This window comes from Bos mutus, chromosome 15, assembly GCF_027580195.1.
Source record: "Bos mutus isolate GX-2022 chromosome 15, NWIPB_WYAK_1.1, whole genome shotgun sequence".
NCBI lineage: Eukaryota > Metazoa > Chordata > Mammalia > Artiodactyla > Bovidae > Bos > Bos mutus.
In genome coordinates, this window is record NC_091631.1 from 15131574 (window position 1) to 15158957 (window position 27384).

At 40.0% G+C, this 27384-nt stretch overlaps 1 protein-coding gene across 4 annotated transcripts in view; it reads right to left on the reverse strand.

Moving 5' to 3' along the window:
* The window catches only part of IFTAP (intraflagellar transport associated protein), a 65854-nt gene that overhangs the window by 1351 nt on the left and 37119 nt on the right, over nucleotides 1–27384 (reverse strand). For all 4 annotated transcript variants that reach the window (XM_005890915.2, XM_070383541.1, XM_070383538.1 and 1 more), the window contains 4 exons: nucleotides 21644–21798; nucleotides 20370–20441; nucleotides 18947–19013; nucleotides 7761–7903 (listed from right to left, as the gene is read on the reverse strand). In XM_005890915.2, coding sequence (XP_005890977.2) covers nucleotides 7761–7903; nucleotides 18947–19013; nucleotides 20370–20441; nucleotides 21644–21798 — 437 coding nt within the window. The remainder of the gene's footprint in view (nucleotides 1–7760; nucleotides 7904–18946; nucleotides 19014–20369; nucleotides 20442–21643; nucleotides 21799–27384) is intronic.

Here is a 27384-nt window from a genome sequence, read left to right on the forward strand (position 1 = left end):
AAAATCAAATGGCGTGTGATACTATGAGATCACCCAGTACTTCTTTGTAGCTCTATATTATGTATGATGATGCTGAAATAATTGAAAACTATGGCTTATGCAAGAGTAAAAAAAAATGCCCTGAAGCTATAATCAGCTTTAAATATTCTTGCATGGAAAATTATCTCATCGAGTGGCTTTTGCAATGTTCTTGAAAATGGAGCATCTCACTCAGAAGCTGTGTGCTGTTTTCAAAGATGCGAAAAAAAAAAAAAAACATGAAAAGTAGGTATCACCTATCTGTTTAGCAAGTTGCATTCTGTAGTTGGGTATACGGTACTAATAGCAAACACCCAGCCATCTATCATCCTTTCTTAGTAAAACCAGCAAGAGAACAAATTTCAGAGACTTGTTCATTTCCTCTTTATTAGAAAGTATCTGTGCTTTCCTGACAACAGTAATGATGGGACCTGTCATTGAATGAGTTCCCACCACACGCCAGCCCCAGTACTAGGAACTTTGTGGGAATTAGCAGTAATCTTCAAACAACCCATTTTACAAAGCTCTAAGAGGTTAAGTAACTTATCAAGGCTGTACAATTAGTAAGGTAGAGAAGCAAGATTTGAATCCCAGGTGATCTGTAGATAAAGCTGCCACCTTCTCAACAAAAAACACCAGCAAAGATCAACCTTGAAGTTTCACTAAGCCAATCATGTCTCTTTGGGAGAAAAGATCTTTTCTAAACAAGCTAAACAATTCTCTCAGTCTACCATAAAAAATGCACTCAAGGATCCACATAATACTGTGACTGTCTTTAAAGGAGCAAGTGTATACAGGAATCAAATCAGTCTGCTGAGTGGTTGATCTGTCCATTCTGGTCACTTTCTGAAAATTAAATTTCTCATCACCAGTGGGGTAATAGGGCTAAGACCAGCTCAAGTGAAGAAACGTGTACACAATGACATAAAACGCTCATTTCCTGAACAGAAGCAGCCTTACCATCTCCAACTCCGGCAGTGAGCACTGAGGCCTGCAAGCCTGGTTCTGGCAGACAACGAGGAGGAGTCCCCTCTCTGCCAGCTTCTGTCTGATGGGATTCTTGCTGCCCTGTAGCCTGGTTAAAGGCCTGCCATCCACATGTCCACCAAGATTCCAGCTGCCCACTGCACTAGGACTTTGAACCCTGTCCTGAGGCCCCTAAGACCTGCCCAGACTTCACCAGCCACTCTCAATAGATGCGGTCACTCTGCCTTCACCTACCTGGAAAGCGGGTGCAAATTCAACAAATCTCTTTGCTGAGCTAAAATCTCAGCAAGATCATCCTTCTCGAACTCGTTCACACCACATGAACAGCCCTCACTTGCCCACCTCCCTCCCCTCTACATGTCCACTCCATAAACAGCTATTGAGCGTTAAATGTGAACTGGATACTGAGAACACATAAAGATGAAGAAAAGGAAAATCTGTGTCCACGAGGTTTTGTAACTTCAAGGAGAAGAGAGAAGTAAGGGAATGACTTCCTGATCATGCTCCATGCTCCCCAACAGAGGGATGCAAAAGGGCTACACAAGCATGGAGGGCGAAGTGCTGAGCTTAGCTTACTTCCAACTGAGCACGGCCACTCTCCAGAAAATCCTACTCAACTCCCCACTCAACACCCTAGTCATGACCCACCTTGTACCAGCAACCCAGACAGAGCAAGGCTGGTGTGTTGAATTTCTAGACTCTCTTGACAACAGCTGACTCCCACAGTCAAAGTCAGTCCTTTCTCCCAGGTACGGCCCAACCCATCACCCTCTTACCACTCTTCCTTCCCAAGGGACCCAAGACACCTTTTGGCCACAATATCCAACATTATGGAACTGGAGATATAGAAATTAATCTTTAAGTGGAAAGTTTTTATTTTCCGTAAGTTATTTTTCATACACTTAAATTTTTCTCTATTATAGAGCATAATTTCCTTCATCAGCTATTTGGTATTAACTTAAATGATGCCAAGTTTTTAGCTAGCCAATAAATATACAATGCCAATGCAAGAATTATTCATTTATAGTACACTTAAAAACATAACAGTATACTTAAAAATATAAATGTCTTCATTAGAAACTCAGTTATTAACAGCAGCTCTTATTGTTAGATTAATTCCTTTAGGCAATCAGTTAAATGCTGACGTATATAATAAAGAAAGAAACCAAGGGTGATAATAATTTCTTATTTACAATGCCAAAATATGATACTCAAGACATTTTAAAACTGTTTGGGTGTATCACTGTCACTCTGTACTGCAAGGTGGCCAGTACATCTCGGGATCAAAATATCAGAGGAATAGTCTCCTGCAATCATTCAGATATATTCCATTCTTTCCACGGATGTTTATTAAAATCTAGGTGCTGCGCTGGGTGCTGAGGATACAAAGCTGCAGACTTGTATGAAATCACAGAGAAATGATTTAGATACATATATGAACAATCATAGTAAAATGTAGTAAGTATACATGGTATAGTTAGGAGGGAATAGGAAAGAGAAAGAAAGCCTAACCCAGCCTAGATTAGAAGGCATTGGGAAGGAATCAGGGGAGGCTTCCTGGAAGAGGTGCTATCTAAGCAGAATCTTCAAAGGTAATATTATTTAACAAGGTGAGGGAAAATGATCTGAGGACAAACGCAGGTCTCATGAGCAGAGGAGGCCAAGTAAGAAAGACAGAATTTCAGATCTACAAAGGTCAGTGCTTCAGAAAATGTGAAGAGGCGAGGACAGTGCCAGTCACGACAGATCAGAATTTCATGTATGTAGATCTACAAGTAGGTCAGTGCTGTCAAAGCAGAAAATGTCAGGTAGAGAGCAGCAGAAGACGAGGACAGCGCCAGATCACGACAGGTCTTGTATGCTGCTTTTCCCAGAGATGATGAAAAGTCGCTGAAGGATTTTTTTTGAAAGCAGGTAGATACCTGGTCATCTATGCATTTCAAATAAATTCCTTCCTTCATTCAAATGCTAACTGAGACAAGTGCTGGGGACGCAGGTGTGGTGCAGAGAACAGGATGCCCTGCCCTCCTTGAGGGTACATCGAGATAAGTCACTTTGAAGATGGAACAAAGGGTAGGCTTGGAGTCAGGAGTCAGCTGAAGCAGTCCAGACAAGAGACAATGAGCACAGGGCACTGAGAGCAGACGGTTGAAAATTTTAGAAAAGCTGGCAGCACTTGCTGGCTAATTTGGATATGGGAAGGGACAAAGGACAGAATGCAGGGATGGAAGCAGATAAAGATAAGTTCAGTATTTAACATGCTGATTTGAATGTACCTTAAGGAATCCAGATAGAATTGTCAACAGGCAGCTGAACACACAAACCTGGAGCTCAGCAAAAGGTCTGAACCTACAGAAATACAGATTTGGAGACAGAAGTACAAAGGGGAGTCACCTAGAGACAAAAACGGATCCATGTGTGCAAGTGGGAAGAGCTGTAGGTTTAGCATGGAACCCTGAGGAACACCAGCTCCTAAGGGGAGCATGGCAGGAAACCCCCAAAGGAAGCAGGGCAAGAACACCCACAGAAATACACACAGGGAGAGCCAGGAAGAGAAAACCAGTGGACTGTGAGTGTCAGGCAAGATCAGTGGTGAAAACTGCAGTAGAGAGATCCATTAAAGACAGAAAAGTGTCCACTGGCATTTGGCAATAATAAAGTGCTCAGTAGCTTTATTCTGAATCTATCCAGGCAGATGATCAGCACAAGGACATTTTGCAATGAACTGAATGAGGAATGAGGGGAAAGGAAGCAGAGACGACCAGGGGAGCTAGATCTAACGGTTTCTGAAGTCTACATGCAAAGTGAGAAAAAAGGACAATAGCCAAGAGGGGTCCAAGGTAAAGGGGAGGATATTTTTCCTTAGTTTTCTTTCATTTTGTTAAGAATGGGAGAGACTTGGACGTGTTTACATGTTGAGGGGAATGAACCAATAGAAAAGGAAAAAGAGAATGACCCTCACCATCTTATTATACCAGAAAGTCACTCCTGGTAGCTAGTAAAGGTTTTTTTTTTTTTTTTTTCTCATTCAGTATTTACTACGTCTTCTACAGGCATAGCACTGAACTCAGCACTAGTTCTGACTTTTTTGCATTTCAATTAAGTAACCTCCTTATAGAGACACACACGAGTGAATGTAGAGCCTTCTAAGACAAGGGGCATACATGTAATTCAAAGTGTACCCTGATGTACCCTGCAGTTTAGAAGACTTCGCTCTGATCTTCAAAATGACAGCTTTTCAGCCACAGTAAAGCTGCAGTTCTATTTATGCATTTCAGCTGTTGGCTACTGTGGCACACTTTGGGAATTCTCTTCTTTCAAGTTGGGTTCATTTTCGGGTTCTAAGCTCTAAGGCGCTGAGGTTTTTAGATTGCAAACTGAACTTCTGATTTATTTCAAAGGGCAGAATTTGTGCGATGGGACACCAAATCCCCTGCTACTAAACAGAAAACAACTGTGAATTAAGTTATTAACTTGTTATTTTTGCCTAAGGAGCTGAGAGAAATATACAGATTTCAGGTGTCTAATTTCAAATCTAATTGAAATCTTTTTGTAGCCTCCCAGGGAATAGAATTTTTACACTATTAGAAAACTGCTGGTTTTCTTAAAATTGTTTCTGTGACTTATTCTAAGACGGGCACTGTTACAGGAAGAATCATTTTCATTCACAGAACCACACAGGAAAATTAAAGAAAATAAAACTAATGCTCAAATCAATAATAGCAGCATTTAGCTATAGGCTGTCTTGCACAGTAATATGGTAACTCAACTGTCTCTACAGGTGAAAAAGTTGAGAGTCCTATTTTGAATTGGAAAAACAGGCCATCTCCCATTAAAATATTACAAAAGTTTCTTCAATGACCTCTTCTGTACTTTGGGAAGTAGGAAAGGAACTCATAATTTTTCATCTTCTTAATGTGAATTCTTTTTGCTCTATAAAGCTATTCAGAACTTCCAAAATTCATCAAAATAGAGTGACCACGGCAAGAAATTATTCACAAAGGGAAAGTGGAAGGTTCTTGAAAAAGGTTTGACTGTTAAAGGGGAAATGCACATGTATAAAAGCAGTGATAAAATTAGCGAAAAAAATTAAATGGGTTCAGTTCATATCAAGAAGTTATAGATTCGTATTACGCAATTAAGAGGAAGTCAGTACATCCAGGATACATTTTCATCTTTTGAGACTGACATCACAGAAAGCAACCGCCATCTCTAGCCCAAAATGGCCCCTTGATAGGTCCTCACAGGACACATGTGCTGGAATTTGGTGATTATGTTCTTCTTCTTGCACTGCATACTTTAGAATAAGATTAATACTATTAAACCAAGGCAGAGGTGGTGCGGTACTGTGATTCTAGACAGTCCTGAAATGTTTCTCTAACAAATAGTGTCTAGAAATTAAAATCCCACCCACAATATTACTCTGAATATTTAAAGAAACACCAAAAATTATTCATCTATGTCTCATTGTCAGACTTTATTTTTTTGGGCTCCAAAATCACTGCAGATGGTGACTGCAGCCATGAAATTAAAAGACGCCTACTCCTTGGAAGAAAAGTTATGACCAACCTAGATAGCATATTGAAAAGCAGAGACATTACTTTGCCAACAAAGTCAAGGCTATGGTTTTTCCAGTGGTCATGTATGGATGTGAGAGTTGGACTGTGAAGAAAGCTGAGGGCCGAAGAACTGATGCTTTTGAACTGTGGTGTTGGAGAAGACTCTTGAGAGTCCCTTGGACTGCAAGGAGATCCAACCAGTCCATTCTGAAGGAGATCGGCCCTGGGATTTCTTTGGAAGGAATGATGCTTAAGCTGAAACTCCAGTACTTTGGCCACCTCATGCAAAGCGTTGACTCATTGGAAAAGACTCCGATGCTGGGAGGGATTGGGGGCAGGAGGAGAAGGGGACGACAGAGGATGAGATGGCTGGATGGCATCACTCGATGGACGTGAGTCTGGGTGAACTCCGGGAGTTGGTGATGGACAGGGAGGCCTGGCGTGCTGCGATTCATGGGGTCGCAAAGAGTGGGACACGACTGAGCGACTGAACTGAACTGAACTGACTGATGTGTCATTAGTTTGCCAGCACAAAAATTGTTCCTATCATTTTGATTTGAACATTTAAAAATTTTCACATTTTCTGAGAAGAAACTTATACTTGTTTTAAAGATACAGTCATATACAGGCTTTTAACTAGCATTTTGCTGGCTATATGGGAGATCATAGAAGTCATTCATTTTTTTAAACCCATCAACTAAAGCCATTTTGTAACAATTTCTATAATGGCATGAGGTGCCACTGACCATTGGCTGGCCCAATAATTTGTATGGTCACAACTGAAGTCAAGAACATGAACAAGTCTTTAAAAGAAGCTGATTCTTGCTAGCAATCACCTTGCAATTTTAGCTTTTTAATACTCAGAGAAAGCTCCGTAATTCAAAAAGACACTGAAAAGTAGCTGTCTCAACCCCATGGACTGTAGCCCACCAGGCTCCTTTGTCCATGGGATTCTCCGGGCAAGAATACTGGAGTGGGTTGCCATTTCCTTCTCCAAGTAACCTATTTGGGGGTTCAATATAAGTCTGCAAGCCTCCTAGATAGACTTTTCTGATGTCAGTGAACAAAAGTTCTATTAGCAAAGGGCAAAAATTGAAATGTGTGGATTACTTCTGATTGAATGACTGCTTCCATAACAGAGTATCTTCAGGTGACAAGACTAGTACCTGAACGATTACATAATCAGGAAACACTCTAGTATTTTTATTTGCAATCAATAATAAAGAGCCCTTAACAAATTCTTGTACCTGATCCCCTTTTATGCTAGCGTAAAAAAGGTGATAAAGGTCACTAGCCAGCGCCATCAGCGGCCTCGGTTGGTGCATGTCGATTAAGTAGATGAAGATGAGCTGGAAAGGATAGTAAAAGATGAGTCTCCCTGTTGTGTATTAGGGAGAATTAACATGTGGCAGACTCCATTCTCCCACGCTGGAGGAGCACATGGCTAGATGACATTTCTCAACTTCCCCAGTGACCAGATAGGAACACGGGACTAGCGGGTTGCCCACGGAGAGCGAGCAGAAATGAAGCGCCTACGTCCTCAGCCTTGGGGAAATGTGCTATCTCCATCCTCTCATCCCCGGCCCCTCCAGGTAGGACAGTGACCTGACCTGAAACACGCACATGAAGACAATGTCCTGAGGGGCAGTGAGATCCAGAGAGAAGGAACCTGGTGGGCCCCAATGACTGAAAACAGAACCACCACTTGCCCACTTTAAAGGCTCTCTATAGACTGTTACGGGAGAGAAATACACTTCTGTCTCCTTTCAGCCATTGAATTATTGTTAGGGTTCCCTACTATAGCAGCCTGGCCTTACCCTAACTAATGCAAAATATTTATAGAAACTTGGAAACAATAATAAAAAGAAAAGAGGCTGGTACAGACAAAAAGAGGTAAGAAATCTGTCCATCCTATCTGCGGATTAGTCCCCAGGTAGCACCGTCCCGCAGCACGGCAAACATCATGACATAAAAATAGCTTCTGAGTAAAAATATAATTGCTCTCTGTGTGTTCAAAAGGGATTATACACATTAGAGAGAGATGACAGGGAGAGGGACCCAATTAAGCAACCTGAATTCTACATTTTCCCAAACCTGAGAAAAATACAGGCACACACGGGTATGGTGGCATTTCTCTGAAAGGACCAGTTAGAGAATTGAGGCAATTTCAAGAGCCCTGAATTCCCTGAGAAGTACCTCTTTGCTTTGTTTATCTGCTGCTTTCACGGTGGGTCGGGGCTTCATTCCAGGGGTGACAGTCTGGACGGCCACAGAAGGAATGTAAGAGGGAACACTCAAGCTCACTTCCTGCTCCACTTGTCCTGGAAGCAGCAGCACATCTGTTGAACACAAAATACATCACTCGATCCCTTCACCAAGTCCACAATTGACCTAAACCATCAAGAAGCCTACGGTAGTCAAAAGAATGAGCAAATATACTCAAGTAAAGTAGGCCCGTTTCACAACACCTGTTCTCACTGGGGAACTTGACTCAAGGGTGTCTCCCTTCTAGAAAATAAAAGCTGCTGCTGCATTAGTTTTCCTCTGATTGTTGCTATGTTAACATCCCATCCAAAAGGTCTGGGAGAAGTATTGTCTGGGGAACAGCTTGTTCATGCCTTTCAACCCAACTTCTACTTCTATAGGAAACTAAGTCCAGAAGATGCTACTTTTGTCTCATTTTGCCATATTTTCCTAAGGGGGGAAAGAGAAAGAAAATGGAGTGCTGATTTCATCCTGTAACAATATGGCAATATTTCAAAACAACATATTAAAAAACAATGATGCCAGAAGGGAGGAACTTTCACTTGCAGCAGAAAAATGAAATAATCCGTCATACTCAGAATGCAGGGCCTCATTTCCAACACTTGCAAACAACAATGTGCTCTGTGTTTCCAGCTTGTTTAGCACAACAGCAAGAATTCAAAAGCCAATCCTGGTTTTCTGATCAATCCATTAGAAGTAGATGTGTTCCTTTATTTTTTTTTTGCACATGTGGCAGAATCATTGATGCATCATGGACAAACAATGATCTTCCACAGCTCTCTTTGAAGACAGAGAAACAAATAGAAGCCCAAAAGGATAGCTCCTTGGCCTGTTTCTGCAGGACCAGAAGGGCTGCTGGAGCCAGCCAGTAACTTGCAGCTGGCGCAGGATGCTGCGGCCTGATACTCAATGATGATCCTAATTAAGACATTAATTAAGTTCTCAGTGGAAGTGATTAATTAACAACAGGCATGCCTTGGCTGTTGCCAATGGCAGCATATATGAGGAGATAACTGAGCAGGTACTGCTATTCAAAAACGGAAACAGATTTGAAATACATCTCTCTCCACTGCAGATACCACCTGGAAGCTTAAGAATTTTGTAATCATGTCTTTTTTGATCCCTGAGTGAGGAAGATCCCCTGGAGGAGGAAATGGCAACCCACTCCAGTACTTTTGCCTGGAAAATCCCAGGGACAGAGGAGCCTGGCAGGCTACAGTCCATGGGGTTGCACAGAGTGGGACACAAGTTAGGGACTGAGCATGCATGCATGACTATGATTAATTACTGAAATCGTAGAATGTGACCTGATTAATTAGGGGAAATAAAAACAATAATACTAGCCAGCCTTTTACATGCATTAACTCAGCTAATCCTCTCAACAACTCTATTATTTCCTATTTTACAGGCAAGGAGCTCTAACACCCAGAATCACCGCACTCAAGGCGCCACAGCTGCAGCCTGGCTGCAGAGCCCTGTTCTAAACCCAAGACGTCACATCAGAAACTGATTTTTAAGAAAGCAGTTTCATCACTTATGTTATTTATATCTACCAGATTCATATCTCCAAACTCAGGGCCAAGAAATGTCACTATGATAAGCATGTTAACACGATTAGTCAGCAGTCAGTGTGTTCACGTGTTTTATAACCAGAGAAGTAGTACTTTTAAATACTCAATAAGGCTGGTGGAAAGACTGGCTTTCCCTTTATGAGTCCAAAGCTAAACTCCTTCACTAGTTAGGGGCCAGCCAACAACAGAGGCAAGGAGAGTAAGGGTCAAGCCTCTTAATATGAAAAACCAATATCTACCAGACCCACTGGCTGCCAGAGCAAACATCACTTCAAATGTGAAATCAAAATCAATTCTGCTTTCCGAGCTATTTAAGATCCGACTGACAATATTGTGCACCAAGAAGGATAACTCTGCCATTCCTTTGCTGAAATTCTTCACATCCCTCATATATTTGCAAAGAAGGTTGGATTTTCAGCAATAATGGTTTCCTTCCTAAAAAGCCCACTGCCATGGGAACAGTTCTTTCAGACTCAGTATCCACCACATTCCACATTCCTGTCATTTGTTTCTCCAGGGTAAAAGGAAAACGCACAAACTTGCATAGTTGTTGGAGTCTAACACAGCACCTTACGTGTAGTAAATTCAACGCATACTTGCAGAAAGGGAATGGATTTCCTGTATCTCAACTTTTAAATTGAACAGCACGTATAAGTCTACCTATCCATAGAACATTGGAATGATACAAAATATGTAAAGTCCTTATCCTCACAAGCTAAGTTTTTTTTACAGGGATATGATTTTTACACATAAAATCACAGAACAGTCAACACAAAACCTGAACTGCTTTACCTCTAAATAGGACAGATTTATAAAATGGTGAAACTCTTATGGACACGAACAGTCTGATAATAAGTAAGTTATAAAGAAAGCTACCTTGTCCTTTACCCATTTTATAGTCACTGATGGGGCATTTATATATTCATTCTCTGAGAGGGAACATGATTGTATTCATTGATGATGAGGAATGGAATTTCTGGAGATCTCTAAAGCTTTTTAGACTGAAATCTGATCTCTAAGACACTTTTGCTGCTGTTGTTTAGTCACTGACTCATGTCCACTCTTTGCAGCCTATGGACTGCAGCACACCAGGCTTCCTTGTCCTTTACTATTTCCCACAGCTTACTCAATCCAGGCTTACTGTTTCTACAACAACTAGTTTTTTCTTAACTATGGATAAATACCACCATCTTGACTGATGGGCTTTGTCGAGTTAAGATAACTCTCAAAAAGGAATCTTCATGTTGGATGGCAAGCCTGGTTGAAAGCATTTCAATCTCTTTCTCAACTACATAATAAGAATGCTCAATGTTTATAAAGTATCTGTTTCTGCCATCTGCCTTCCTATATTTAACTGATGACCAGCAAGTCAAAGGTAATACATTTAAAAGTAAGCAATCAAAAAAAAAAAAAGGTAATCTGATGTCTGATAATCTCGACAACAATAATACTTAATCTGCCTATCATATTTATAAGATCAACCAATTCATTCCTTTGTTGACATGTAGAAATAGCCAAAATTTCCTGAAATTTTGGGCACTCCTCAAGACCAAAAAGGATACACATAAGAAATGGACTGAGGCCTCTTATGCATATGGATTACAGCTATGATAGTTTATGTCAGAGTTTCTTGTTATTAAAAATTTTTGAAGACGCAAAGAGCTTTTTTTGTGGGAGTTATATCTAACAATATTCACCATATTAGAAACTGAATTTTCAAATATTTGACTTCAAATTATTAAAATAATACAATCATTATTAAAATAAATACTTTTATTTTAAAAAGATATTTTCCAAAAGCAAAGATAATAGAAGAGAAGCATTGTTTTACATTTGCTGAATCTTTTAAGTTCTTGTCTCAAGTAGAAGAAAGCTGGATTCTATATTTGCTTCTGCATTCAATTTTTGGAACATGCTGTTTCACATGATGAAAATGAAGAAATTCTAGTCTCACACGATATATATGTTGGAAAGGGGAAGAGTACTTTAATACTCCTTTTATACAGTTGGGCATAGTCTTTGATACACACTGGATCTTGACAAATGATATTGGTTTTAAAAATATTTTCAATGTGCAACGTGAAACCCTTTCAGTGAAGTTTTCATGCTCTTATGTTTAAAATTCATTGGTCTGCCCTTTATCATAAATGAATTGTTCTCCTGTGCATGATTTTGGAACACCATAAATCGGTTATTTGGAAACTGGTGGTTCACCCTGTTATGCAGATCTGTCAAATGTTGACATATTTCATTATGTAATATAAAAGTCACATTAGTTAACATTACCAATTTTGTCAAAAAAGCCTTTAAATATTGAGAAGCTGTCAAGCTCACAGTACTGGATATAAGTTTTCCAAAAATCCAATTTTCACTTGATCCATTGCCAACTTTATCACTGGCAATGAAGAGTATCAGTTGTTTGTCTTGAAAAGACAGCTTCACTTCCTTCACTTTTGAGAACTACACTTTGTCAGTCACCCTTTCAAGTAAAAATGTTGATCCATGAAAAAAAAAAAAAAAGTAACTCAGCACACCACTCAACAGCACAAGCGTTTTTCATGAAAAAGTGTGTTTCCTTTTTTCCATGAAAAAATGCTCATGTATTTCATGCACATGTGAAATACAACTGTTGTCCTTCAGTATGCAGCAGAAGTGCTTTACACACACAAAACGTTAAAAAGAGGTATACTCAGGGATCAAGATTCAATAAAATTAATAACTTTTACTACTTCCCTGGTGGCTCAGACGGTAAAGAATCTGCCTGCAATGTGGAAGACACGGGTTAGATCCCTGCGTCAGGACGATACTCTGGAGAAGGCAATGGCAACCCACTCCAGTATTCTTGCCTGGAGAATTTCACAGACAGAGGAGCCTGGGGGCTACAGTCCACTGGGTCACAAAGAATTGGACGTGACTGAGCACACCCCACACAAACACCATTTCATCAAAGACATTTTCGATGGAAACTGGCATTTGTTTTAACTACAAATTCATGACAGTGAAGATAACAATGACGACTAGCATAGTTTGGTGCTTCTACCTTGATTCACACTAAGGTACTAGTATCTTTACCCACCATTGCTTTTGCAACATCAGTGTAAACGTCAACATATTTGACCTTCAGACCCTGGGGTTTCCAAAGGAGCTCCCAGACCACATTTAATATCTGACCCTCATCAGATAGTCTGAACCTCACACCAAGAACACCAGCATAGCTGGAAAAAAGATAAAAATTAACTAGTTAAAGTCACTGGAATGCTACCAGGGAAGCCCAGAACTTGAGGGGCTAAGATCCTGGAGAGAAGGAAAGTACTGAATGTGAGTCTAAGATTCTAAGCTGTTTTTCAACATATGGCATCTAGTGATTTGTAAGCAGAGGCTAAAAAACCAAGAAGAAGAAATAGGCTAAGAGGCTGAGAAGCTTAGCAGAACTACCAACAGATTCACAGTGCTATGAGGATAAAAACAGAGCTCAGGACTTCCAAAAAGAAAGGGCTGTAATTTACCCTGAAGGGCTACACCCTAGAAGTAAGCGAGAACTAGAAGTAGAGCATCCCTCATAAAGCCTGAGGTGGTGGCTCAGATGGTAAAGAATATGCCTGCAATGTAGGAGATCCAGGTTCAATCCCTGGGTTGGGAAGATCCTCTAGGGTAGGAAATGGCACTCCAGTATTCTTCCCCAGAGAATGACATGTATTCTCCAGTATTCTTGCCACTCCAGTGTTCTTGCCCAGAGAATGCCATGAACAGAGGAGCCTGAAGGGCTACAGTCCATGGGGTCGCAGAGTCAGACAGGAATTAGCGACTAACACTTTTACTTTCTTTCATAAAACCTGAAACTCAGTCACCAAATCAGCTCAATCCCATATTGGGTTAAGATGACCTAAATGCTAGCAGAGAATGTTGAAGTTTCTCTAAATACAGATTAAGGTAACATCATCCAGAGCTTCTGTAATATTTTATATACAGTATTCAGCACTCAAACAAAAATTACCAGGTATACAAAGACACTGGATCAAAAGGGAAAATTAATGATACACACGGACCCACGGAACATCTCAGTTATTGGAATTATGAGACAAGAACTTTAAAATAACCAATTAATACATTCCAATAAATATATTACAAGATGGAGAATTTTGGCAGGGAACTGAATTTTTTAAAAATAGATACTCCAGATCTCTTGACAACTATAACAGAAATACTGATGGCTTTAACATCATATTTGGTACAAGATTACTGAATTGGAACACAGTAGAAAATATTCTAGCTGAAGAAAGAAAGGAAATAGAAAATGATGGAAATGCAGGAAAGAGCTTGGAGAGATGTGGGACATGGTGAAAAGGTCTGGGCACAGGTATTATTTGAAGACATAATAGCTGAGACTTTCCCAACATTTACAAGAATCTACAAACCCCAAGCAGAATAAATACAAAGTAAACAATGCCAAGGCACAATGAAATTACTGAAAAACAAAGAGAAAATCATAGAAGTAAGCAAATGAGGTAAAAAACATATTGATATTACCTTCAAATGTACAACAATCAGATTGACATTTGGTTTTTCTACAGTTTTCAATAGAGGAACAATTAACACCACAACAAAACAGAATAACACCTTTAAAATGCTGAAGAAAATAATTATATATATATTCTGGGTAGAATTCTCTACCCAGAAAAAACAGGAGGCCATGAAACAATAATATTTGATTGATCCAAAAATAGGCAAAAAATGAGTGAAGAAAAGAACATATAACTGGCAGAACAAGTGGAAAACAAGAGAGTAAGATAAGAGATTTAAAGTCAAATATATCAGCAATGTATTAAATATAAATGGATTAGACACTCTTAAAAGACAAAGCTGTGTGTGTGTGTGTGTGTGTGTGTCTAGACGCACATGAATAAATCATACGCCACTTTCAAGAGACACATTAACCAACACCCACTTCAAGAAAAAAACTGCAAGGTAAAAGTGGAAATATAAAAGGAGGCAGAAGACTAGTACTGCCATCCAAGGCGCTGGGGAAGAAGCTGGGGAGGATCAGGGAAGACTTACTTACGGCTGGAGCTGGCATTTGACAGTGATAATAAATCATATCCCCCTCCCTTTAAATATAGAAATAGAGGAAAATACATTCAGGAGTCAAAATAATGGGGATCAAAATATGAGCTTTATAAATAATGAAGCTGATTTTGAAAATGGAGCTTGTCTTGCAGTCACAATTGGACCTCTTATTTATCGAGCTTTCCTCCCAAGTCTAGACCTCAGACTATCCCACCTGAGAGGAAGTCCACACAGATGACACGAATCCAGCCAGGTAAAAGGAGAACCTCTTCACATCCCTGTAGCTCTTGGAGTAGGCACTCAAGAGTGATACCTCCAGAACTGTCTAGAGCTGGTTCTCAGCTTCAATAGCATATTAGAGTCACCTGGGGAGCTTTAAACCCTGCCAGTGCCCAGGACACACACCAGGCTACTGGGAAAGGATCCCCAAAGGCAGGATGCAGGTATTGTCTTTTTTTTTGAAAGCTTCTCAAGTGATTCTAATGTATCTCAGGTTGAAAACCACCGGGTGAGGCAGACCTGGGCCCCATGTAAAGTATGTCTGCAGTAAGAAAGGCGGTGTGAGCACAGAAGAGAGGACATACACCTTCCACACAGCATGACCCAAAGGAAGCAAAGGCCTCATCCATGTACATCCAGTGTTTTCCCCTGATCTCTCCAATTAGATAAAACCTTTCTTTTTTCCTACGGGAGAAATAAACATAGGAACTGTTGAAAGGGGGTAATTATCATGCCAATTCTGTTCTGAGGAATGGAGTGGAAGCATTTATCTTTGTGGTTGACATTGCTTTCAAACTGGAGTTTAATAGATGGATAAGTCTGCACATAAAAAATAATTGGAGGAATAGAGACAGAAACATTTTGAAGCTAGGATTTTTTTCCTTCTCAACGTTTTTAGTGATCTTCTAAGCAATGAAAGGATGATTTTAACAGTCTCAAGTATAAAGTAAATGAAATGCCTAAACTCTGAAGGGCTGAAATATGCCATCCTCTCCTAGCTCGGGACCTTTACATATGCTGTTCTTATCCTGTTCCTATACTCTCCTGTCCAGCCCTCACCTAGTTAATAATTACTCATCCTTTAGATCTCAAGCTCTCTGCTCTTTATCTGATCCACAGAAAAATTAAATTCCCCTACAATGTGCTCTCATAAGATCTAGAGCAACTTATAATTATATATTTGTGATTATCTGGTTAATGTCCAATTCTTCCAATAAACTATGAATTTTTGTAAGGACAGGAACCAGATATGTTTTATTTTTTATTTTATTCCCAGATCCAGTCACGGTTGTTAAACACTTATTGAATAAAAGCCAGGTAATTCACAGGGTACATAAAGCTGCTTTAAGTTGCAGATAAGGAAAATTTTAAAAAAAAAAAAAAAAAAGAGGGAGAGGGAGAGAAACTGATACCTTCATTAAAACTGGAAGTACTGGAAAGCTTGAAAATGAAAATCAAATAAGGCTGCCAATCTTCAAGCAGGATCAGTTGCCCATTTTAATTCAGTGAAATCAATCACAACATAAGTACATATACTGGTCAAGAAACGTGTATAATACAGTATAATTCTGAATACCAGACCTCAAAACAGTCTCTTTGACCTTCTGCACTCATCCAGAGAACAGGCTGGGCCAACTGAGGGGCGGAAATAAAGACAATCAGAAGATTCTTTCTACTCTAAAGGGCAAACCAATTGTTGAGTCTTCTGTGATCCCGTGGACTATTTAGCCTGCCAGGCTCCTCTGTCCATGGGATTTCCCAGGCAAGGATTTCCCAGGCAAGAATACTGGAGTGGGTTGCCATTTCCTTCTCCAGGGAATCTTCTCAACTCAAACCAAACCGGAGTTTCCTGCGTTGGCAGGCGGATTCTTTACCACTAAGCCACCAGGGAGGCCCCTATAATAATTAATTCCTATTACAAATAATAATCTTTCTGGATATGCATGACAGTAAGCAACCAGGGTAATTATCTTGTCTCAAAGGAGGAAAAAAAAAAAGTTAATTTAATGTCAAATAAACACAGGGTACCACACTTTGTGACCAAAGTTTCCTGCGACAACTGGTCAATAGCACATCACTGGGTTGGCTTCTTGGAAAAAGTGTGTCCACCCCGGCTGCTGAAACAACAAGCTAAATCCCAGGGCGGCATCAAAGGCCTGAATCTTGGAGAATATTTATGAAAATGAAGAAGGTGAACAAATAAAGTCCATGGTAGAAAAACAATAGGCAACTCACTTCCTTGTTGCCCCAGGCAAATCTGTTGTTTAAACAATAAAGACAGAATCTAATCAGTAAGCCTCTCAGCTGCCAAAATTATACAAGCAACTTGCTTATTTAAAATGTCACATTTCCCATCTGGTATATTTACCTTCTGCTCACATTCCTGAAGTGTAATACAAATTAGACCCAAAGATAAAACCCACTTTGGCAAATTTCTGTGTGTGTGTGTGTGTGTGTGTGTGTGTGTGTGTGTTTTCTTTCGGATGACCCAGATTGTACATTATAAAAACGGTGAAGCTTGGTGGTCTTTTCAGTAATTGGGATAGATCACTGAAGCCTTGGTTGCTTTTTAGCCTTGACTTTTCACATTATTTTACACCTCAGAAGGTCTTGACTAGCTAATCCAAGTCCACTGAGACTTGGTTCAGCCTCAGGAAGCTTTTATACACAAATGAAAAACTACTTGTTCTCAAATTTCTGGAAAAATCATACTAGTAAGACGTTTTTATGCAATCCTTTAAACAAAAGAAACAGACCTAATAGTAATAATAAATAATTTAAAAAATGTTTAAAGGAAACAATATAAAAGTAGTGGGAAAAGTAAAGACTAATTTAAAATATTGATACGACCAAAATCAAATTCACTGGCTATGCAGGATTATGTCGGTATAAAGACTTTCTAATTACTGGCAAGAAAAGGAACCATCACAGAAACGCTCCACCTGTACACTGCTGTGTCCGCTTGTGAAATTAACTTTATGTTGCAAATATATACATGCCAATTCCAAGCGCCAACTCCAAGTACCTACTCCAAGTGCTACCCACAGAAGAACTGTATCAGAATCCCCTGGGGGAGTGGTTAATAACACAGATCACTAGGTGTCACAAAAGACCTTCTGAATTAAACACTTTTTTGGGAACAAGACCCAGGAATCTGCTCCTTTCCCCCAAACTACCCAAAACCCAGAAACAGTGTGCTTGCTCTACAAATGTGGCTCCCTCATAAACCCTTAGCAACACCTTCTAATCCAATCAGAACCCCTAAATTGCTCTTATAAAGAAATTCAGAGCCGCCTAAAGCACGGAAGTTAAGAGAACCTCTCCCAGGAGTCTGTGATTCCCTTAGATCCCTCACCTCCCTTAAACCAAATAAGCAAGGGGGGAAAAAATCTGCAGTTTGCTGGTTAATAGACTGCTTGAGAAACAATCCCTTCGGTGGAGTAGTGTTATGTTTGGAAGCAGAATAAAAATGTTAATTGCTTCCAATTACCAAAGCCTCTCAAATTCAGGGGGAACCAGAGAAGCCAAAACAGAGGCTTATAGAGACAATTTACAGACAGCAGTCCACAAACCAGCTAGAGCCTGCACTTTAACTCCTGCATGATTACAAGGAAGCCCTCCTCCCCAACAATAATGACCACAATGGCTGTTTATGACCACCTAATGACTGTAAACAACAAACGCCAACAACCAACTCCCCTGTGGAAACTGCCCCATGGAAACATTCAACATTAACGTTGAGATATTCTTGCATATTAAATTAGGAATGAGAGTTTTCAAAACAACTCAAATTTTGAACATATTTCAAAGCTCCTTGGAACAACAAAGGGTACCTATGCTTACACAGAAATGTTAACCAGGAGAGGAAAAAGGCCTCATAAAAGTCATGGACTACATACATGTCAGCGGACAGCAGGCTCTCTCAGCCCAGCCTATGTAGAACAGCCCAGAAAAAAACATTCACAACACAGCTTTAGTTTTAAGTGTTTGGCTTACATATTAATAAATATTTATAAAAGCAAAGATCTGGATTTTATTTTCTTTTGTGTTTATTTTATGACCAACTCTCATAATGTTTATGATCAACTGGTATTTTATGGAGCATTCAAAACTAATCTCAATTTACAGCATGATGCAGAAATTCTAAGAAATAAGAGTTTGACTTAAATGGTTCTACTTGAGACAATTATCCAAAAATCAATCATATGGTAAATGGGAGATGGGAGGAAGAAAATCTTTATTTCTTTTAAGATCAAAGACTTTACAACCTTCAACAAGCTTTGTTTGACCTTTCAGCTGAAATCTTTATTAACAAAAAAAAGACTGCAGGACTCCAGTTTTCTGTATCTTGGGGAAAGGAGAGGTAAGAATTGCACCCTGCGCCCACCCACCCAGAAAAAAAAAAGAGAAAAGCTGTCTAAAGTCTTACGTGTAGTTTCTAGAAAGAGGTCAAGCAGTGTAGGAAGGAAACAGAAAACATACCCTTGCTCAGTTGGGGATTAATCTCTTCATCCAGGTCTAAATCTTCTATATCAAGGAAATTGTCTACCTAGAAAAGGATTAATATCATTTTATGCAAATCTGACCTAGAGAAAAAAAAAATGCAGTTAAGAATCAATGAATCCATTTCTACAACACTCAAGTGAGCAACTGAATCCAATTTTCTCATTAACTTTTGAGTCCCAGCTAGAGTTCTGTGCTTTCCCAGAGACATCTGAAAGCAGCAGTAAATTTAGAAGTTGGCCTGGATTTTGTAGGCACCATAATAAGATCTCTAGACTGAAAGAAAAAATACAGTCTGCGGAGTTTTTGAAAAGTTTTTGTTCCTGATTCTATCCCAGAATATATACCACCATCAAGACAGTCCAAAGCAGTGTCTCCGTCTTTTGTTTTTATTTTATTGCTTGTGTTTCTCTGGCCAGCGATGGTGGTGGGTCTGTCTGTTCTCATAACGGTGTGCTTTAAACTCCAAAGAGACAGAAGAAACTAAAGAAAGCAGGAGAGAAGGTTCATTCGAGACAGAATCATCCTGCCCCAGGTAACCACAAGAAAGGTGAGCAGGGCAAAAAATCAAGTGTTCTCTTTCGACCAAATAAAACTGAAGATTACTTTAAAGGTAAAAAGCAGAGCAAATGACCTTTACAGACACAATAGCAGCATTTTAATGAAAAACTATTCCACGTGGAATACTGCTTTCCACAGCAAGCTGACAATGAGACATTTTAGATTAACAAAATGTTAACACTTCATACATGAACTGATTCATCTCAGGTGAATATCAAAGAGTGTAAATTAAAACAATGATTTCACCACTGGCAGACCTAGCAAAGGCAGGATGTCGAAATGCCTTTTATGCTTATGATCTAAAACATGTGCATAGCAAAATACCATAAAATTATAAATTTAGATTTCATCATTGGAATTCAAAACACAGCCTAGGTCTTTCTTCCCCACTCTACTTATCAGACCATGGCTTTTACACAGGAATTAAAAATGGTAGCTTCCATGGCTTGTAAGTACATAACTGCAGCTATTTTTTGACATCCAAGTGACAGCAAAAACTTATCTTCCAAATGATGGTTTAGTGCTAAAACTTGAGAATCTGTTATATTGTCATTTCTCTTAATGGTATAAGTTCAGGGGAGTGAGAGTCATGTTTCTCTATTGAAGCACCACTTCCATTTCTAAAGCTTTGAGGAAAAAAGATCCAGAACCCAGCCAACCAAGACAGTTGAAGATAATCAAACATCATTTTTTTTAAATCAAACACCATTTAAAAAAAAAATCATATGGACAAATTCTGCTGAATTTTCCAAATTTGTATGGGAGAAAGCAAATGAGTCCTGTGAGGTTCTTGTGCTTTTTTGGGGTTTTGGCCATGGAACAAAATTGAATTATGCCTCACCTTCACCTTCCCTGCTCGATTCAGATCACCTTGAAAGGAACTGCCAGCTTTTTGGCCATCATCTATCATTATCTGAAAAACAAGACAAAAACCATTGAAGACAGATTGATGGGAACTTGAAATAACCGAAAATAAAGGAGCTGATCTGTAGCCCTTCAGGCACAAAACTCCCCTTCCGGTTTCTGTTCATTAGCTATGCTTGACAGACCATCACACCTTAGTGACGGCAGATTCAGTAGGTCACAGTGGTAGTCAGGGAACAGGTTTCAGGAGGTCTGACTTCTACTTCTGTCCTCTAGACCCATCTACAGTGCAACTTAGAGTAACATACTTCACCTCGGTTTTCTCATGCGTAAAACAGGAACACTCCCCACCTCATTACCCCAGTTCTCATGCCATCCCAACGAACCTCTGCAGGACAAATCAGAGAACGCTAGTACAACATTTTCAAGTTATTAGGAAAAATACTGTGAAACAATTCTTTGCCTCTCACACGCAGGTTAAAGATTCAACAGAAAATGTAATTCCAATGGCCAGTGATTGCCAACAGACAGGAAATCTTCTAGGAAAAAAAAAAAGTTTTGTCCCTTAATTGTCTCTCTGGAATAAGTTATAGAAGTAAAGAATTACAGGCCTTCACTGTATATAAACACACTTCTAACGTGGAGATGTTTTTCCTTTGCATAAAACCACAATCTCATATACATTCTATCCACCATATCACAGGGAAGACGTGTGAGATATAAAGTAGAAACTCAAATGGCTTAAAAAAAATAGAACAGTTTCCACTAGGATTCCTTGATTGTTAAAAAAACATAGCTAGAAAGAATGTGAATATAATCTATGAAATCTTGAAGATTAGAAAGAGAGCATCTAACATTTATTTATTGACCAACTCGTGGAAAAACCAAGATAACACATTCTGCTTTAAGTCTGAAGGACTGAATCCAGGACAGTAAAAGAAACTCCATTTACACATAGAATTATAAAAAGGAACTCTTTTATCCCGAACAGAAGATAAGCTAAAATATAGAAATAATTACAAGAAAAATCTGTAGATGGCAGATCCTGATATTATCATAAAAGTTGGCTGTTGAAATCATGAAATGTAATGACGATTTTCAGTAAAGTAATCCAGGGGCTCTCCTTCTAAAATCAGGAGTGTGAGTTACTGATCCAGCAACTGTCCAGTGTTTTTTATGTTCTTACAGTCTCTTGTTTTAAATTCATGATGAATGTTTTTCTCTGCTTCCATAAAGGTGCTATGGTATTACCTGCTCCTCTTCTGAACACTGTGATGAAGTATGAAGAAAGATGGCTTTATTGCTAAGACGGCAATCATTTGGTTCATTTCTCTGAGTAAATTTTATTGAAGTAAAATTGTTTTCTGAAGAATTAGTTCCAAAGGCTTCTCTTTTGGTCACATTATCTGAAATGATAAATTACGTACTATTAGAAAACACCCACCACATCCAGTCTAGTTTATTTTGTGTTTATTGAGAATTTTTCTTCCAAACAGCAACAGAAAACCTTTCAAGGACATCTACAAACTGAATGCTTGAAGCATTAAGTACTCTTAACCTATAAAGTTATTTCTAAAAATGCATAAAAGACAACATTATTTCATTCACTACTCAACAAACATTTAGAGCTTACTATGTATCCAGCATTGTTCTCAGCCTGTGTTAAAAGGTCAGTAAAATACAGTATTTGCAAGACTCTTAGACATTACCTGGAGAAGGCAATGGCACCACACTCCAGTACTCTTGCCTGGAAAATCCCATGGATGGAGGAGCCTGGAAGGCTGCAGTCCACGGGGTCGCTAAGAGTCGGACACAACTGAGTGACTTCACTTTCACTTTTCACTTTCATGCATTGGAGAAGGAAATGGCAATCCACTCCAGTGTTCTTGCCTGGAGAATCCCAGGGACGGGGGAGCCTGGTGGGCTGCTGTCTATGGGGTTGCACAGAGTCGGACACGACTGAAGCGACTCGGCGGCAGTAGACATTACCCATCTCTTTTTTTTTCCCCTAAATTTGAGGTTTTGTTTTTGTTTTTTTTTTTTTTTCAGAAAGAAAAACACCAATACAGTATACTAACGCATATATATGGAATTTAGAAAGATGGTAACGACGACCCTATATGCGAGACAGCAAAAGAGACACAGATGTATAGAACAGTCTTTTGGACCCTGTGGGAGAAGGCGAGGGTGGGATGATTTGAGAGAATAGCATTGAAACATGTATATTATCATATGTGAAACTGATCGCAGTCTAGGTTCGATGCACGAGACAGGGTGCTCAGGGCTGTAACACTGGGATGACCCTGAGGGATGGGATGGGGAGGGAGGTGGGATGGGGGTTCAGGATGGGGAACACATGTACACCCATGGCTGATTCATGTCAATGTATGGCAAAACCAATATAATATTGTAAAGTAATTCGCCTCCAATTAAATAAATTAAAAAAATAAAAATATGGAAGCAATGTACAGATGATTTTAGAAAATTTGTAAGAGAAAAAATTAAAATTAGAATATCACACATAATCCTACAAGACAGAAACGCTACAAAACAATTTTTTCAGTGACTATTTTTCTCATCTTTCATCTATGCATCCATAAACTTCTAAAACAAAAATGGAACTGTATGATACATGCCATATTATAAGGCAACTTGGGAATATCTTTTCCATATTATTGCATATTCTTCTGTGTAATTATAGTGACTGTAGACAATTCCATTGTATATATTTAACATAGTTTAACCAATTCCTATTCTCAATTATTTAAAACTGTAAACAGTAAATACCTTTGTACTAAATCTTTGCACATTCATGATTATGTCCTTAGGATAAGGAAAGAGTCTAAGATTTCATCCTAAATTAAGAGAAAATTATGATAACATGGTGCCATTAACAGAAATGTGGGGGATAAATTCAGATGAGAGAGGACAAATTAACCTTTGTCCCAAGTTGCATTTGAGACGCCGGAGGAGACTGAGGGAAAAGTACCCGAGGCAGCTGCAAACATAAGCTAAAATGAGGATGAGAGAGATCACAGCGACAGGCGAAGGGCCAGTGAGCCAACTACCCTGAGGCAGGGCTTAAGCCATAAAATGAATTTTAATATTAGCAGTAATATTAAAATAAATAAGGGTTAACGCTTACTTGAGTGTCAGACAGTCTTTTATATGCATCTCATAAATCTCATTTAAACCTCGCCACTGGTGTAGAGGTAGGTACTGTCAGTATCCCCATTTTTCAAAGGAAGAAATCAAGGCCTACAGGGAGCCTAAGGACCCTGTTCAAAGTGACACAGCTGGTAAGTAGCCAAGTGAGGATTTGAACCCAGTCCTTCCTAACCACTTACTGTGCTATGCAACTTAACTGGGAAAGCAGCATTGGCACAGATACACTGCCGTGTGTGAAACAGATGGCTAGCAGGACGCTGCGGTGTAACGGCAAGCAGCTCGGTGCTCTGTGGCCTGGAGCGATGGGATGGGAGGTGTGGGCAAGAGGAGGCCCACTGAAATCAGTGGGATTTGTGTTCTAATGACCTCAGCCTGGTGCAAGGTAGCCAGAGTCCTTTGTTTGTTTCCGGATACCTCATCTTTGGTAGAATTAAGCCTTGTAGGGCTGTCTGCAGGACATTTAACACAGAAGTACTATCAGGGAGCAGAGGTAAGGTGCACGCATGCATGCTAAGTCACTTCAGTCGCGTCCGACTCTTTGAGACCCCATGGACTATAGCGCACCAGCTTCCTCTGTCCATGGAATTTTCCAGGAAGGAATACTGGAATGGGTTGCCACTTCCTTCTCCAGAGGATCTTCCCCCACCCAGGAATGGAACGAGCATCTCTTCTGTCTCCTGCACTGGCACACAGATTCTTTACACTTGGCACATAGAAAGCCCATCCTTTAAGTCTAGCACAACCTAAAGTCTAGTATTTCCAGAGAAAATACTGTGTACCCAGCACAACGCTACTGTAATAATCTATTGACTTACATATTTGAAAAGCACAGTGATGTCTGGGAAGAACAGATGCTCTCTAAGGACAAGTTCTATTTGTTCTCGTAATCACTCAGTGTACTCCTCTGCCATTTCCAATAAAATACCAGGTTATTTGACAGATAACCAGATGAAACTCCTTCGAAATAAAGAGCAAAATATAATGAAGTCCTGGCTTCTGATGCTGATGTGGAACGACTGTTCAGGTCTCAGATTGAACAAAACTTCTCATTCACTCTTTTAAAACTTCTTCCTATTGTACACATAGAGCTTTCATTTTTAAAATACCGAAAGATGCAGAAAAAAAAAATTATTCTCTGACTCAACCTACACTTGAAGACTCATTCCTAAATCTTGAAAGCAGTCTCACAAGAGTACATACTGCTTTACTCCAAAAACACCAAAGTGCTTCTTACAAAGGCTTTCATCATTTTAAAAACCAAAGGCAAAGAAAAATTAATCTCTGGGCAGAATAAGATAGGGAAAAAGTTCCTTTGCAATATGACAATGACACAATGGCAGAAGATGGCACAGCCCAGGATCCAACGTGGCCTCAAGCCTGATTCGAGTGCAGATGCTGCCTCCCAGGGTGATTCTGCTGGCGATCCGCACATCCCATCCAAGTGTGTGTCTCACATTCTGCTGTTTCTGTTTTTCATCAGTCTTTTTCCATCCTTTCATCTGATCCCCAATGTTTCTTGCTTTGAAATAAGTGTCAGACATAATACACTTAAGAAATATAACAGCAATATTTCAGAGAACAAGTAGGTTTTTGAGACCTGAAAGAGCGTTTCTTTGGGGTATTTCTGAGTCAAAACTTCAGTATACATGAAACAAAGGTTGTATTTTTTCCCCCCTAAAAGTTTCATTATTCTGAAGCAGTGGAATTTCAATTTTCTTTTGATACCAAACAGACAAGCTTCCAACAGACTTTCCTTACAAGGCTACCAACTATAACTATTGTGTCTATTTTCAGGCCAAAGAAAAGTTTACTCTCCTGGAAAAGGGTTGAAACTACTGATACCTTGATAAATTAAACACCTATCATAAATTAACTCTATATCTTCCAGATGAAAGCCATCCATTTCAGAGAACTCGGTTTCAAAAGAAATTTTTAAAAATTCAAATTCCCCATTCAAAGGCTGGACTAGTGTCCATGAGCTGAGAAGAAAGTTTAGGCTTCTGGGAAAGTTTTCAGAAGTCAACCCAACCAACATCAGAATTCACGATCTAATCCTCCTGGCAACCCCTAAGAGTCTGTTTTTCTGCACCATGGTCAACAGCGATATAAATCAAGAGCATGTTCCCAGTCAAGAAGTGATATTGAATACGTTGCTATAAGGAAAGAAAAATTCATGGCGGGGTGAGGGCGGGGGGTGGGCGTGCAAAATTCTGTGCAACACCGGGTAGCTGCAAAAAGCCTTCTGCCAAGAGCGCAGGGGATAAGCATTCATGCTTATAACAAGGTTGGGTACTTTGAAAATCAGGGGGTGATTTTCACATCACATTCCTAGCCTAGAGCAATGTTTCTTTGGACAATATCTGCTCTTCATTTGCCCAGCCAAACTACTTCACTCCACTGCTTCTTGATCACGTGTTCCTTGGTATCTGGCCTCCCCTGGAGCGAGAGTCATTAGGATTAAATAAGCAATTTAAAAGCCAATCAATCATAAATCAGAATAAATCCAAAGAAGCTAAATTCAGCAGACAACGGTTTTGCCTAAATTCCCTTTGCAGCGCTCTGAATTCCAACTGTTTCATGTTCTTCATTGGAAAGGGCGCGGGGAAGAGGGACTTGCCTCAGACTGGCCAGCCAGAGATCCCTGGGCTTTCCCCAAGGCTGGACGGTAACTGACTCATTATTCATAGTCAGAGCTCTCAAGCTGCCAGGACACAAATGTACAACCCGAGCTCAGGAAAAAAAAAAGTGTGTCAGAAGTCCAAGCTGAGGGACACAATAGCAGTTAAGTTGACGTGTCTGCAATGTCCAGTGTTAGGTGCTTTCAGGGAGAAAAAAAAAATGTGAAGAGAATGTAAAGTTGCTGTAAGTTTATTTTCAGGGAGAAAAGCTGAGTCGTAGTTGAATTATGCAGTTCATTCAACCCAGAGGTTATATTTTGAGCATCGAATATGTGCAATGTGATCAAGATGAGGAAGACCCAGTCCCTGCCCTTACAGAGTCTATAGACTAAGAAGTCAAGCCGGGTATGCAAACCACTCAGCTAGAACACAACTGAGGCAGAGCATGGACTTCCCTGGTGGCTCAGGGGTAAAGAACCCACCTGCCGATGCAGGAGACGCAGGATGGATGCCTGAGTGGGGAAGATCCCCTGGAGGAGGAAATGACAACCTGCTCCAGTATTCTTGCCTGGGAAATCCCATGGACAGAGGAGCCTGGAGGGCTACAATCATGGGGTCACAAGAAGAGTCGGACACGACTTAGCAACTAAACAACAACAAAAAAACGAGAGGTTGTAAGGGGATGAGGAGTTAGAGAACGGTGAAGTCACGGTTGGTTTAGGAGAATCACAAAAGATTTCATACAGGAAGGCAGAGTCTGAGCTAGACTCTGAAAACTGGCCACGATTTCAGCAGGTGAGCCCTGTGCAGAGCTATCCCACAGAAGAAGAACCGCACAAGGAAGAACCACCACACCTCCAGGAAGGCAGGAGAACGCACTGCGCGATGCATGGAAGGCCTGCTACTTATGGGGCCTGACAAAAACTCTGCACTGTGCCAAGGCCCTAGGGAGTCATCACTAGACCAAGCTCTAAGGAAACGAACTGGATGGAACACAGCAGAGTGCTTTAGAAACTGGAGGTAAAAAGTACGACGTTACTCCAACAATCCAAGCGAGAAGTAAAGGGAGCCTCGGTAACAGGAGTTTAGAAAGGAGAAAAGAGTTCACAAAGTGGGCTCTTCTTGTGTTTCTAGAACGGAAATGAAGACACTGTCTCCAAGTGGTTATGTTTCTCCCTCGAGATATCTCAGAAGGTTCACCTGATC